The sequence below is a fragment of the Cygnus olor genome, chromosome 5 (assembly GCF_009769625.2).
Source record: "Cygnus olor isolate bCygOlo1 chromosome 5, bCygOlo1.pri.v2, whole genome shotgun sequence".
Classification (NCBI taxonomy): domain Eukaryota; kingdom Metazoa; phylum Chordata; class Aves; order Anseriformes; family Anatidae; genus Cygnus; species Cygnus olor.
The window spans coordinates 62,705,959-62,721,747 of record NC_049173.1 but is presented as its reverse complement, the minus strand read 5'-3'; the positions used below and the strand labels follow the sequence as shown (position 1 = coordinate 62,721,747).

General features: G+C 37.8%; 1 protein-coding gene and 1 long non-coding RNA gene across 6 annotated transcripts in view; one reads left to right on the top strand and one right to left on the bottom strand.

The window, feature by feature from the left end:
* Positions 1 to 15,789, bottom strand: part of PSMA1 (proteasome 20S subunit alpha 1) — a 30,685-nt gene that overhangs the window by 7,692 nt on the left and 7,204 nt on the right. For 2 of the 5 annotated variants that reach the window (XM_040559631.1, XM_040559630.1), the window contains exons 3-6: positions 6,790 to 6,902; positions 5,907 to 5,953; positions 1,881 to 2,022; positions 1,176 to 1,220 (exon numbers count right to left, since the gene is read on the bottom strand). In XM_040559631.1, coding sequence (XP_040415565.1) covers positions 1,176 to 1,220; positions 1,881 to 1,883 — 48 coding nt within the window. In that variant the 5' untranslated portion in view covers positions 1,884 to 2,022; positions 5,907 to 5,953; positions 6,790 to 6,902. Of the gene's footprint in view, positions 1 to 1,175; positions 1,221 to 1,547; positions 1,834 to 1,880; positions 2,023 to 5,906; positions 5,954 to 6,789; positions 6,903 to 15,789 lie in introns of those variants that run through there. The other 3 variants (XM_040559632.1, XM_040559634.1, XM_040559629.1) reach the window with 2 other exon arrangements.
* Positions 1,721 to 2,662, top strand: LOC121071399. The gene is made up of 2 exons (XR_005820568.1): positions 1,721 to 1,832; positions 1,907 to 2,662. It is a non-coding gene; the product is annotated as an uncharacterized LOC121071399 (long non-coding RNA).

The following is a 15,789-nucleotide window of genomic DNA, read 5'->3' as shown; positions in this document are numbered from 1 at the left end:
AACCAGTGATATAGTAGCTTTATAAATAACAAGCCACATTGCTGTATTTAAAACAAGTCTTTAGCTTTACCAAATGTAGAAAAGACTCCTATTTTCCATAAGTTTCTTATCTTGAAGCATACATAGCAAAAGAAGAGGCAATTAACCACCTCAGCTGTGTCAGGCATTTGCTTCTAAAATTCTACGCTATCTATCTATTCTTAACTCAGCACAGCCTTTGTAAGTTTTAGAAAAATATACGGTGTGAAACTGACATGAAACTGATTCAGAGGTAACAGGATTACCAATTCAAGTGCAAATCGTAATACAGCCTCACACACAGACAGCATGAAGCCTCCCTAACATTACGCAACGTGGAAAGCTGAAGATACCCACAGCTGAACAGACTTCACCATTAAAGCACAATGCAACTTGCACTACAAAATAATATTGCATTTAACCTCCAGCACGTGCTAACTCTCAGTGCTATAAGTTTTATACTTAGAATTTATTTAACAGGGATGCTCACGAGCATTTCAACTTATAAAATTCAGATTTGCTTATTCATTCTATAAAAAAAAAAATCAGGATTTCAGATTCAATGCCTCAGCTTACTGTTTGGGTACAGTCATTGAGATGGGAGCTTCCAAGGCAGTAAAAACTGACTGATCAAAATGACAAACAGCTGCTGTTACGCCTTACTTGAAGAAGTCAGCATGTTCCCACTTAAGCACTAAGCCTTAACTTTACTTGTGTTAATCTTTTCTACTGAACAGCTCGAACGAAGCCCTTGCAAGATCAATTACAGGAAAAATTCTTTCCCGCCGCTGACTAAGCATTCCCAACGTTAGCTATGGAACGAAAGAGAAAGTGAGGACGCAGCAGCCTGGCCTTCTGGAGATCCAGACTCAGCCCCCTGCTTTCAGGCCCATTACTCACCACCTTCGCGCTACTCCCTGTAAAACAATGCCGATGGCTGCTCCGCGCCTCTCTGGCACATCCCGGACGAGCGTCTGCGGTCACCTAAGCGCCCGCTGAGCTCCGGAGCCGGCAGACCGGGCTCAGGGCCGCGGGCCCACGGCTCCCGTTCCGGGCGCCGCGGCCTGCCGCCGGCCCCGCGGGCAGCCCGGTGCTGCCGAGGCCCCCCCCGCACGGTGCCGGGCGGCGAAGCGGGCCGAGCACGAAGGCCGGCTTACCTGGGGGCTCCACACGGTGACGTCGTTGTCGTACTGGTTGCGGAACTGCGGGCACAAAGGCACAGCCGTCAGCGCGGCCCGCGGCGGGGCCGGAGGCCCGGGCGAGCCCCGGCCGCGATCCCGTGGGGCCGCAGCCGGCCCCGCGCCGGGCAGCAGCAGCCGGGGACGGGGCCGGGGCCGCCCGGGGAGGCCGCAGCGCGGGGCAGGCCCGGCCCCAAGGCCCCGTCCCCGCCAAGTGCTGACTCACGGCCCCGCTCCGCGCTCCCTTCCCTCCCCCCCCGCCGCCGTCCCCCCGCTCGGCGCAGGGCCCGGCGGTGCCGCGGGTGCCGGCCCTGCCCGCCCGGCCCGGCCCGGCCCGGCCCCGCCGCTCACCATCCTGCCTCCCCCGACGGCGGCGCGGGCTCCGGGGCAGCGAGCGGCAGCGCTCGGGCAGCGATCGCTCGGCCTGCGGGCGGCCAGGCGGCACCAGCCGCGCCCCGACTCACCGAGCGGGCGAACTCCGCCCGCCCCCGCCCCGCGGCGCCTGTGCGAAGTGCTCTCGTCGCACGCGTTCCCTCTGCGGAGGTGCTGGGTCTGCGCCTGCTTTTTTCTTTCCCTTTGCAGCACGGCCAACTCAGGCCATGCCTCTTCACCCCCCGACTGATGAGTAACGTTCATGTTAGTATTCGACTTTTTTTTTTCCTCTCCAGTTTTAATATCACTAACCATGGTTATTTTCTTTTCAAAACGAGGGTTTTTGTGAGAGCAGAAGGCGAAAGGATGGAGAAAACTCCAGCTAAAGAAGGGAAGTGGGCAGTACCGGAGCTAAAAAGGAGACTGGAAGAAGTGGGAGCTGCTGACCAGGGCACTGAAACAAAACAGAAGCCAAACTTTATACACGTGAAGGCAGGATACAAATGTAAATTATCCATGCAGTCAGAAGTAAACACGATCTTGTGCAGACAGCGAGCACACAAATTGTATATCTTGCTTCAGGAGACTTTAAAGAGTTTAGAGCTACTTATTCTGAAATCACTAGAAGCAGGTTTTAAAGCTGTATTTTTAGCCCTTGCCCTTTTATCAGAATCACAAAGCGTACAATGTGTTGGGCTTCCAAATCTGCAATTATGTTTTCATACAGGGTCTATGCTAACAAAGGTTATAAGCTTAAGTAACTAACATTAAAAAAAAAAAAAGGCTGGTATGAGCAAAACAACAGCCACTGTTAATCAGATGTAGCAGACTGGATATCCTCTTATGTTTTGGAAAAAAAAGTACAGGAAGCCTCTGAAATAGTATAACAGTCAAATGACAAGCACTATTATAAATAATACTAGAAAATATCACTGTGTCTTAATTACAGCTAAGATGCGATTACATTTCTAAGCGGGTCTTTTTGCTCTCACACTAAAGGTAGAAAACTAAAAGTGCTTAACAGAAATAAATTGCTTACTGGAGCTCTTATTTGGGATGATTAAAATGTGTATACAATTGTAACTGAAAAGCGAGTAAAAAAAGAATTACTAGAACTTCTCTGTAGGGTTGCACGACTCAAGCATGAAGACAAACAAGAATCAGGTGGTACCATATTTGTATGTTTTATTTTCTCAACAAGTACCCAGCTGCTGGAATCGCAGTCACTCAAATCAAACCAGTATTGCATGTGTACCTTTTGGTTATTGTGGGACCGATGATAACATTTCTCTTAGCGCTGGTGAATTTGTACAAAACTTTTCATTGGAGAGGACCACGGTATTGTCTAGAAAAGAAATCTAAACAGACTGATTTTAATTATCTAACTTGTTATGTTTAAACTTTGTGATTAATAAAAAAACATTTGATGTGAAATAACTTCCTTTCTTCAACACTGTTTGATGTGCATTGGAACAGGATATATAAACATTTTAAGTGAGCTGACCAGCTTTCAAGTTACAGTGAACTTTCAGTAAATATTCCTGTAGTCTCTGCTATAATGCCATTCTGTAATAACTTCCTTACAGCAATAAGTGACTCCCAAAAGATCTGCTTACTCCACCTGCAGTAACGGAACAATAGACAGATATTTCCTCTATTTTGGCAAAAGTATATTAGTTTTCATAGAATGCTAAACTACGCCAAGACTCTATTGTTCTGTATATATACTGATAAGAACAGGAAGTAATGTTAGGAACCACATTTCTGGTAATAAAGAGGCAGGATTTTTTAAAACTTCACACTAGAAAATTAGATGAAATCTATACAAATGAAGAATTTTTAGAAGCTGTATCAACTATTACATAGGTACATTAAATTGCAACTTCAGTATTTTCCTGCATAATCTTTTTTTTTTTTTTTTATGTATGGATAGAAAAATATATCCAAAACTTCAAGTTATGAAGTCCAGCTATTAAGAAATTCCTCAAAACCAAAGTGGCTCAAGTAATGTGGCATTGAAAAGTGTCGCACGGAAGCTTCTTTCCCTCCTTTACTGATGAGCTGGGCAAAGCAGTGAGGCAGGCATTGGATGGAGTTTCAGCTGCTCTCCTGAGTGATTGAGACAGCGTAACTGCTACCACATTCCCAAGGCAGTAACGCAGGAGGTTATTAGAGACAGGAATATTCTCTAGGAACCAGGAAGTGCTTACAGTGGAAGGAAGTCATTCACTTCCCTCTACTCAGTACCCCTGTGTCCCCCCCCTTAGGCTCAGTCTGAGCCCTTTACAAGCAGGTGCAATTCCAGTGCTTTTGCAGTTTATTTCTATTCACATCTTGGGTGCAATACCGTTTAAAAGTACAAAAATCAGAGAAAGGAATCAACAAGGCAAAATCAAATAGCTCTTTTTCAGTTAACGAAGTAATCAAAGCAAAAAAGCATTTATATATATTTTTTCCCAAATATACATATTACTGAACAAACAATTACTGAAATAAATCAAGTTTGTGGTTTTTCAGTCATCTAAAGTTAAGAAAATTTGATTGAAGGCCTTAAATTATGGTGTCAGTAAAATTTAAGCAATGGACAAGTGCTGTGTTGACCTCTGCACTTGGGAAAATGTCACTCCTGATATATTTAATGGTGTACAGTGGCCTGCATGAAGTGATCTGACAGTTTTAGACAGCTTCACAGGAGATAAAAATCCTTGCCAAAAGACTAGAGCAATGCAGGCATAGTTGATTGACACAGCAGAAAAATGTGTGCTTCTCACTTCTCCGATGCTGAAATTGGGTGCCATTAAAAGCAGCAGGTTCAAGAAAAGACAAGGATACTTACTGAGACATGGAATACCTGCATTGTGGAAATACTTGCAACTGAACACAATTTGGTCACAGATTCAAAGATCAGCTGGACAAATTCATACACAGGATGACTTTTCAAGCCACCTTGCAAAACTGCTGATACAATATTTGAATCAATTGCAGCAGGGCAAAAACAGCTAACCTAAAATGAGCATATAAAGTCTCAAGAGAAATTAATGATACTCTTTTGTTCTGTTACATTCCCAGCGTAGTTATAAACAGCATCTGACATCTGAGCAATGGCAGGCTGGCTCTGAAGAGATTAACATACAGGAACTAAAAGGGAAGGGCACTTATGCCCTCCCTACTGCTGATTCATTAGAGGAAATGACATTCCACCAAGTCCACCTTTGGGATACCACTCATGATCAATCTACATTAACCACTGTGCTGCTGAGTACTATGATCCTGTAGTTTTATGGTGTGTTTTTTTTTTTTTGGCTCCAACGGTAACACACCCAGCATCTGCACGTTTCATGCTGCCTAGGGACAGCAGACTACAAAAAAAGAAAGAAAACTGTTGTGCTAAAATAAGAGACAGACTGAATTAAGGTGGCATCTTCATCCCCTTGGAAAACGGGAAAGTACAGGGAGATAATGGAGCCACTCCTGGCAGATGGACGACTTATTACTGGCAAACGGCAGTGCTGTTACCATTTAACAAGTAGGAATGGGCGTACCACTGTAAGATTCAAATCCGTTACTTTAATTTCTTTAGCCTGCATTTCATGACTTGTGTTGTACAGCTTTCTCCAGTAAGTAACTGTTTACATATAAGAATAAGAGTATTATCAATTAATCTCAATATTTGTCAAATAATAATAATAATAAAAACCATTGTTTAATATCTAGTAAGTTTGGGGAATTTGACTGTTACTACTGGGAGAAATAAGTGGTCAATATTAGCCTCAGGAGACTTGAAAGGTACTATTTTAGCTAAAGAAAATGAATGGAGAAAAGGTCACAAGCCAGGCAAAGTGACAGGCCACTCCTACAACAGGTGGCATAACCAAGAACATGTGGAAACAAAATATTAGAAGCTGCTATGAAATAACATTGATGCTATATAATAAATATGCCAGCATACCAACAGAAGCTACAAAATACCACTATTTCATATACTGCCTTTCCATTTTGCCATTGCAAATTTAAATATTAGGTAACAAACAAACAACAAACAAACAATAAAAAAAGAAATTATTAATGAAACAAAAAGTTTTAGGCAGTCTTTGTTGTGGCTTTGTAACAATGCTACACCTGTTAAAGTGAAATGTGGAATGTTGTAAGAAACTAAGAATAGCAAAATCTTGAGACAGGAAGAATTTAATTTGTACAGTTCAGATCTTTTTTGTATCCTATGGTCAAAGTACATTTGATACTCAAGTCACCTAGGCCAACACAAGAAAGGGTGGATATGCTTTTCTGAAAATGAGTACAAGACTCTCTTAGAAATGATAATCAGGAAAATGAACAGACCTTGAAAAGTAGTCTTCACTCCCCTACTAAATCTTGTCCATTGTAGTCTACAAATACATAGGGCAGAAATAGCAATCACATTTGATTTTAATGCCATGAACCTGGATCTCAATATATACAATAAAACTGGGCTTAATAATGCCCCAAATACCCTTATTCAGACAGAAATATGAAGCCAACGTTCCATCTTCATGAACATTTTATCAAAATAAGGCTACTTAAGATTAAATTGGATATTGTCACAACACATTCAGGACTGTACATTTTGATTTTTTTTTTTTTTTTTTTTTTTGAGAACTGTCTTACTCTCTTGACAATGCAAACAGTCTATACTTGGAAGCAATACAGCTAATAAATTTACTTCTTCATTAATGGCTATTTTATAACATCTAGAATTACTTAATTTTAAGCATCTGCATGGGACAGTCAAATATGATATGTCCATCAACTAAGTTAAGACTCACAACAAATATTTATGACAGCTGCCATAAACATACATACTTGACCCTAGAATTATTTAAAGATGATCTCAAAGGCTCTCACAAAGAAAAAAAAAAAAGAATGAATCATTTTGCATTTAGTACTGTAAATAGGAAAAATAACTTGTCTCTATAAAAGATGCCAAATTCCTTTCCTATTCTTCTGCAAGTTCTCAGGAGAGGTACAGACATCATTTCTCTATGAGAGCCTTGCATTTATGTTGCCAAAGGCATTGTTAACATTTTTTAAACTACTGACCAATTTAAAACACTTCAATATTCTGTCATGAAAAATGTTAGCAATACGAGATTTTAAAGCTAATTCCTAATTTTTTTTTAAATCCATAGTTTTTGTGAACTGACATCAGTTGCCCTTTTCAGGAAAGGCCTTCAGAACAACTAACCTTGCTTGATCATCACAGCTGGTTGAGAACGATCAGGCAATCTTGAGAGCAGGACAAAATAATCCATGTGTTAAGAGAACTGCAGAAAGGAGTCTGGTTCTTTCTGTCCAATCCTGGAACAGATAAGGGGAACAAGGTTCGACACAGCAGAGCTGTTGTAGCATATGTTGGTCATAGGAATAGTTTTGATTTGTAACTTCTTGTTTGAATAAATCAAACTAAAATATATTTAATTTGAAATTCATGCAGATGTTATTGCTAGTTCTTTCTTGGTCTTGAAATTTCTTCATGCCCAGTGAGGGTTTCTGTATCATATACATTAATTATATAAGAAAAATATATTTTGAGCTATAATTTACTTGCTAGTCTAGAAGGTGTGATTTGAACTCTGTATATTATATTGTCTGAGTCATCAAATGATGATGATAATTCTTCAGGTGTCTGTTATGGGAGTATTATGAAACACCTTATTTACTTTTACAAAAATCTGTTAAGCTTTTTATTTCAATGAAAAAACAGTAGTTATTTTAAGGGTCTGAGCATAAAAGCACATTTTCAGCATGCATATTGGCAAATAAGCTATTTCAAATATATTAATTGCTGCTGTTGACTCATTTTTGGATTTTTGATTATGAATAAAACTGAATCAAAACCAAGCTATCAAACATTCAACAGCAGATACATAACATTCTGAGACAGACATATATGAATTACACAAGTTCATGATTGAATACTGTGTCAGTTATATTAATGATGAAATTTTTCAAAATTTCTACCTGTGAAAGAAATATCTATAATTGTCAGCAAAAGTTGGAAACCACAGAGTGATAAAGAGACAGAGAGAAATCCTTTGTAATCCATGAGAACATTAATGGATCCTATCTTCTTACAACAGACATTATTGTCATATTAAATTAATGGCTAGACAAAGTATTACCTTCTTAGTTATGCATTTACATTCCATAAATATTTTACGAGTACTTATACATGGATTGCACGATGAAAGGTTCACAGAGTGTTTTTGCACTCATCTATTGTTGCCAAAATTTTCTGCTTGAAAAATGGAAATGCATTCACATACACAAATAAATTTGCCAGAGGCAATTAAGCTACGTTTTTTGTATCATTTAAAAACAAGGAAAGACCACCCTAGGAATGACTTAACATTCCTTGCAAGACATTAAGGATTTGCATGACACTTAACTTTACAGGCATTTTCAAGTGCTATAGGAGTATTGAACTTATTGTAATATTCAGTTACTATTTAGGCAACAATTCTGGTTGTTCTTCAAAAAGTGACTCAAACCATTCATAGCATGGATTCAGTTTTTGATTAGGAATGACTACAATACAGAATTACTATGAAGGAAAAAATAGATGTTTGAGTAAGTTTGAGTCTTAAAAAATCTTGCTGTCATCAGCCTTTTCTTTTTCTAGCATTTGCCAAGCTCCTAATTTTGCTACATGCATTTTAACAGCTTTGCTGTCATTCATATCCCTGGTTTTCATAGTACAAATTTTGTTTGGCACTGCCATCTTTATTGCATATATTCCAAAACTAACAGCAATGGGAACAGAAACCTAAGCCTGTCCTGACAAACGTAAGATAGGTTCTGGCAGCATAATGTCCATTGTCTTCCATTGTTCTCACAGATGACTGAGCTCAGACAGTGCATCATACATGCCTAAATTGTGAACAAATTCCATTGATGTAAGGGTGGTTCTAAATCCAAAGTATTTGGTGCAACCCTTGGCTCCTAAGCCCAGTCTATGGAAGGATTCAGTGAAAGGCCTGAAGAGCTCTAAATTAATTCCAGTCTTATTATAACCCTGTCTCAAAATCAGCTAGTGAGTATTTAAAAACCTCTGCACTGGTTATTAGCATATCACTATATAGTCAACACATCTGCACAGCTGGCTTTGATTTTAAGAACTATATATCAGCTAAATTTGTGACTATTTATGTCATTCACAACAGGTTCTCTAGCACTAAAACATTTTTGAGATGTTCTTATCACATCATTATAACAACAGGAACAATTCTTCAGACAAACAGAAGATTCCATATGTGAAACAGGGAAAATAATTTTAAGAAAGGAGAAAATCAGAAGATCTTTGCATTTGTATAGACCCTTTCAAGTATCTTAGAGTGATTAATAAAAGCAGGAAGATACTTTTGAGCTTGAAAATTGAGCATGTGCCTCAAGATTTTGAAAAGCAACCTGTGACTGAGGTTATCACTTTCTGGTTATGCAACTCGAAATGCATTATGGTGATACAATTTCCAGAAAGTCCTGGGTACCTCCTTGTTTCATAGTGAGCAGCAAATATATTCTCACTACTGACTTTATACAATATTCAGTACACATTATTTAGATTAATTTCTTCAAAAGTAGCATTCTTACCACTAAAGCAAAACATTAGGTTAATTTGTTTAGGATCTTACCCAAAAAACATTCATACAATGCAATTTAAAGTATGCCCTGGTGCTGCTTCCTTATCAGTAATTACCAATCTTCACCCAGGTATACATAGGCTTGCCGTATATCACTGATGTGATACCAACATGTTTCTAATGCTAATCACGCTCATCATCCATTTCTTTAGGTATTTTATTCTTCAAAATATATTCAACTTCAGCTTTAAAATCCAGTTTCTAAGTTACAATCTTTGCATCATGAATGATGATTTTTTTTTTTCCGCTCTGACTTCAGTATAGCCACGGTTTTAATTATACTTGGGACATGTAGTTTGTGTGTGTGTATTTCTCCAAATTTCACATCAGAAGCATTCACATTATGAATTTAAAGGATTAAACTATATCCTGGACATCAACCTACGGAAACAAATCTGTGAATAGTCCTTTGGCCTAAATCTGATAAACCATAAAGAAGGAAAGAAACTAAAATACAACAGAAGTCAACAGAAAAACAACTTTGTTATGCACATTTACATTTTTACAAAAAAGTTTTAAGAATATAACATTTGCAGCTGTAGCGTATGAGTAAAATGACAGCAGTGCTTCATTGCTTTGGAGTGGTTTATGTCCCCTGTAACAGACTTTTGAGCAGTGGTATCAAATTGACCAGCTTTCTCTGGTTACTAGCCAGGGAGGAATGCAGTATACTATCATTTCTACCAAGTCCAGCGAACATGAATTTCACAGAATGTTTCTCAGATCAGGAAATGTCATTTCTTAAGTTGCATTGCTGCACATGCATATCTCCATTTTATGGTCAGTAACTTTGGTCAGTATGATTAGTAACTTTTTCTTTAAAAAGTTACTAACAGTTTTAACACAAATCTAGCTTTGTGTGCATTCTTCCGTACTTTTACTTTCTTAATGCATACTTCTTCCCAAGATGTCAATAGCATAAGTTGTGAAGGACCTGTGATAAACATTTGACAAGCACTTAAAAGTGTAAGTACTGTTTCTGACCACTCAAAAAGTGCTCAGAAACAGAGGAAACAACTACGATGTTCAGATTGTACTTGAAAATTGCTTCACGAAGGAGACAAAAATACAAATCCTTCATTATACAATTACTACAGTATCAACAAAGCCAAAGAAGCCGCCAGCTTGGAAGTGCTGTGCTGAAACAGCTGTCAAATAGATTGAGCTGCCAGAGGAACCCAGCTCCATCCAGGAAACACAGACAATAAGGCCAAGGAAAGGGAAATTGACTTTTCTGCGTATCACGTGGCAAATTAAGTCTACTTAGCCCAATACATTTGCCTCCTATTTGTTCCTCTATTAATCAAGGTATTTCTCTGATCAGCAAATAAATAGTCTCTGGGCATTAAAAAAAATAAAATTCAATAATGAAGTTGAATTCAATACAGAAGTTGAAATCTTGATGTCAAGTCAGCCTTATGTTCATACTTAAGAGATATTGATGTGAAGGCAATGGCTTGGGATGCTGTACTGAAAGACAGCAGATTTTGGCATTAGTGCAGATTCTGAAATAAGTGCTACTTACTATCAGCTAGCTTTAGCTATTAATGTGATCATAATTACCATTTTATCTCCCAAACAACTCTGAAGATTAGAAAATGTGTGGTTAAATGATTGTGCCTGTCTCATTTAACAGTTGAATAAACAGCAGGTCTGGAAGACATTCTGGAGGTGGCATTGCCTATTCATGTCCAAGGAAAGAGTCAGTGTTGATTAACCATATTCTTCAAGAGAAGTGTCCAGAACACTCTCCCAAACTTCCTGCCTGTGATGTGGATGCTTCAAATGACCTAATCTATTTTTCTAATTCATTCAAGAACCCAGGCAGATTGCTAGTAGAAACATCTCACATATGATGCTTTACTGCTCAGGAGGACAGCATAGCTCCCTGATCTCAAGTCACCCAAGGACAACTTCTAGCCAAGAAAGCAAGCATCTGTTACAAAGACCTTAAAGAATGGGTAATTAGATAATGATTGCCTAGACTCAGCCACAAGCCTGTAGTTTACAAGCAGTTGAAGAGCAGATAGTCCTTCCGCTTCTGCTTGCTTCTGGTAAGATGTTCCAGCTCACACCCTCTACAGTGTGTAATGTCCCTTTGTAATGGATGCTAAGGAATCATTCTTTATAATTGTTTCATTCTCTCTGGGAACACAGAAGCCAAGGAAATTGCCTAAGAAATAAGGAGGAGGTGAAAGCACAGACTGCTGTCCCTGCTGCGTCAAGCAAGGCTTGCAGGATTCTTCTAGATGACACATCACCCTCAATAATCAGAGCGTCCAACTTCTAGCACACATCTTTAGGCAGTAATCAGTAACGTTAGGCAAAGCTTCTGGCAAAAATCTTTAGGCAGTATCTTTAGGCAGATAAAGGTCAAAAGATGGTCAAAGATCTTGTGAAAATAGTATGAGAACACAAGTCAGTTCCAAACGTGGAACTTAAGTGAGACTAAAGTCTTTTATGGGGCACAAGTAACTCAGGAGTTCTCAGAAAAGTAGCCTTTGATGGTACTTAAGCACTGAGGGGGTTGTGAAGATCTAGAGCACAGGGAGATCTTCCTTTAGGACATTACAGTACTCTGGTGTTAGAGCTCTCTTTGGAAAACAGGTACTAGGAAGCCGCAGGTCTGACAAGCCTTTCCAATTGTCCCACATTGCTGCCAGGTACTAAGGTCTTGGTCAGCAATTAGAGGGAGAAACGGAAAAAGATGTCAGATTTCTTATCAAAATAACAGGCTTTCCAGTCCTGGAACATATTGTTTGCGTTCTGTGTCTAAATAATTTAGATTTGTAATTGTGAATTCTGTCCAGTGATTAAGTAGTTCTAATATATGGAACATACCTGATTCTGCAGGTTGACGTTACACTTATTTCCACTTATTTACACAATTTCTTATTACTTATAATAATTATAATATAATTATATATACTTATAATAATTAATACTTCTTATTACTTATTTACACAATTTCTGCAAGTCATTTTGTCATTTAAGGCTAACTTTCCAAGTAACTGGTAAAGCACAGCCTGATTTCACAAACGTTTCATAAAGACACCGTAAATAACTAATGCCCATTTTTGAAAATAGTTTAATAATCCTTCACATGAACACAAAGACAGAATAAATGTAGTTAATGCATAGTACTCTGGCAACTGGAATCATTACCTCACATACAGTAAAATAAATGATTATATACATTTATGTCCCAAGCCAATATATTTCCATATCAGTTATTAAAAACTACTTTTAGCTAGATGTCTCAGAAGCATGATCCTGCTTCTAGATCGATACTGCCTAAAGCACCAGTATAAAAAACATCTACTAAAGCAGCATTCCTGCCTGTCCTCTCTAAAGCTCTTTTATTTTGCTGGGCAGTGTACAGAATCAGGCCTCTCACCTCAAAATCTGAATACTCCTCAGTTATTTTAATATCCATGTCAGATTATTGTATTTTACACCAATTCAAAGTTATTCTATTCAGAAATATGTGAATTGCACCATTAGATTTGGTGAAGACCTACTTGTGTAGGAGGCCTGGCTGTGGAGATAACTGAATAGGATATATCCCAGGTTTTCATTTAACACTGTCACTGCTCCATGCACATTTTTAAAATTCCAGAAAAGCAGATCCTAAACTATAAAGTGCATAAACAGAGCTTGGAGAATGATTTTTTTTTCCTAATATATCAGAAAGCATTAAAAGTTTAACTAAACATTTCCTTAAAATGGGAATGCTGTTTTCCTTCTTCCCTCTACCCCTTTCAGAACTTGCATGAAAAAATGTTGCAATCACATAGGAAGGGGACACATTAAGAAATCAAGGAAAACTACATTTACGTGTAGAAAATAGATTTCTCAATTTCAGCATTAAAGAAAGCAAACATGCCAAATGCAAAATATTTTAATTAATAGGGCTACTTAAGCAACTTCACAGTGAGTAAACTATAGCAAAAGTAAAGAACATAAAATCTAGCTTAAATGCAACCTTTAGCAATACCTTACATCTGATGTTCACTTTTAAACATAAAATGCCTCAGAACTAATAGCAACAATTTGAATCCATGATGTGAGCAACTTCAGTCAAAGTACGTCACTCAGCTTCTTTGGTATTTGGCTAACTCCCAGGTACATAGCTGTTTTGGCATTTTTATATATCAGATAATGAAAGCAGTGTGTAGTGTTTTAAATCCCAGAGGTTGCCTGCGTCTATGAGACCTACAGTTAGCAAACTGCTACACTGCAATAAGCCTTACAAGAATTAAGTACTAAAAAACAAATGGCCAGGAATCACAAACTTTCAAACCATTATCTAGCACGTGCTAGCATATTAAGCAGTAATTCTTAGGAATTATGGATTCTTTGTAATTAGCAGCAGTCACAGAGAAACTGATTATAAATCAGCAAATTTTACAAATCTGCAAGTAAACAAAACTGAAGGTAAACACAGGGCACACGTTCACTTCATTTACTAATTGTACTATGTTTGTTCATTATGCTTTTTTTCTCTAGCAATATGTTGCCCTAATATTAATATTAAATAAACATAATTCTAGTTAAAAAAGACATTTTGAATATAGCAGTACAAGTAATCAAGTAAATGTTGCACTGCAGTTTGCTGTGGATCACTGCTAGGGAAGACTGTCAGTGAAATTCATCATACAATACCTATTCCTCTGGAAAAACAATATTTGAATACTAAATAAATAAAATCCCTGTAATTCAGTTTATGACCAACGTTATGATAATAGTTATGATAAAATAAGGCACATGCTTTTCAAGTAATTTGCAATTGATTTGACATTTTTTTTCCAAATCTAAATAAAATGCCATCAAGACCAAACTAGACAGGTTTCTAGGTCTCAAAAAACTCTCCAGACTTATTTCCGTGCCTCCATAAACTCTTGCATAAACAATCACAGCAGGAATCATTATGGAATGGTTTAAAGGATATTGCAATAAGAAATCAGTTAATGATGTAAACTTAAACATAGTTCTTTACTGACAGAGTGTTTGAGTTTGGTATATTAAGCATCAGTCATAGCTAACTAGTTATTACTAATCGAACGTAAGTGCAAAGATATCATAATGTAAACTTCTGGGTTTCAGTGATCAGCTCCAGTAAAACCTATTGCTATGCCCAATTCCCTCTCTTTCAACGTCCTTTCCTCTCAGGTTGCTGTTAATTCAAACAGAAAACCTCCAAAGCAACAAAAGAACCATTCTAAATGTGTTGCTTTTGCGTTTGCGGGTCAATTATTATTCTTTCATTGCAAGAAAGATCAAACAGGTGCACGACTGCTTCTACATCATTACTTTGTACCCAGGTATGCCAGACACATTCTAGTTATAAATAAGCACATAAAAATTAGTCAACTGAAAGTTAATACATTTGCATTACCTACAGATTCAAAATTTGACAAGTTTCCATAGCATACTCTCATTTTTGCTTACAGTCAATTCAAACGTTTTTAAAAATAGGGGAGAGTATTTTTTATGATTGACTAGTCTTTGCTGCTTGGGTAAACCCCACAGTGATTAGCAGTGTTTTCTAAAAGCTCCTATTTACTCTTTTGGAGTATCACCTAAGAAAAACAACCATCTTGGAAACATTTAAATACATTTTCACATCCAACTGTTCTTCCTCTTCTTACTGTAAAACTATTCGTAAAAGTAATAGGCACTAGTTTTGAGCAGAAAAATAGCTGGATTTAATCATCGTGTGCTTTATCTGTTACTCAGTCTTGTGAAACTGCCATCTGCTTCACCTACATATGTTTGCCTTTGACAACTAAATACAATCCCTCCGTTTGGAAATAATTACGATGCATCACTATATTACGCAGACAGGACAAAAGCAGCAAACCCTTCAAAGTTACAAAAGCATTTCAAGTCTTTATTTGGTGTGCAGTTTCTGATGTGGTAAATTCAGACTCTGAGCTGTCTCAAGCCCAAAGTAAGCTTTTCTGTGTTCAGAAATTGTGAATGCTGAAAAGGGAGGGGGAGCTTCAGTTAAGATGCTAAAATCAGGCTGATAAATTACTGCAATTGTACACAGTACTGATTATGAATGCCAAAACAGTCCTGTTGGATTATATAAGTAAGAAAGGTAACTTTTAGCTAAATATGTGGACTTAAATGCAAATAGGCAAGATTGCCAAGACAAGTTGTTTGAAATGAGAACTCGTTCACGGAGTGTCATGACTGCCTGGACAATATACAAGTTTCAGGTTACATAGAACAAACAATTTGGTCTTAACAATTAATCAAATAAAATTAACCTAATAAATGCTTGTACATTGCTTAGCTTTTAGAGGACAGACATAAAACACAAATTTATCATTTTAAAACCAGACAATTTCTGTCTCCAGCCACAGTTTATTCCTGTCTGCTTTTTTACACAGCTGAATTCTTTCTGTGGCTAGAAGGACAAAATACTTCCACATTAATAAGCTAATCAGCTTAATTGCATAAACTTGCCTTTGTTTTTTTTTTTTTTTTTTTTAAATCTCAAGTTGAATCTCCAGAAGAAAGAGTTATGCAGTCAC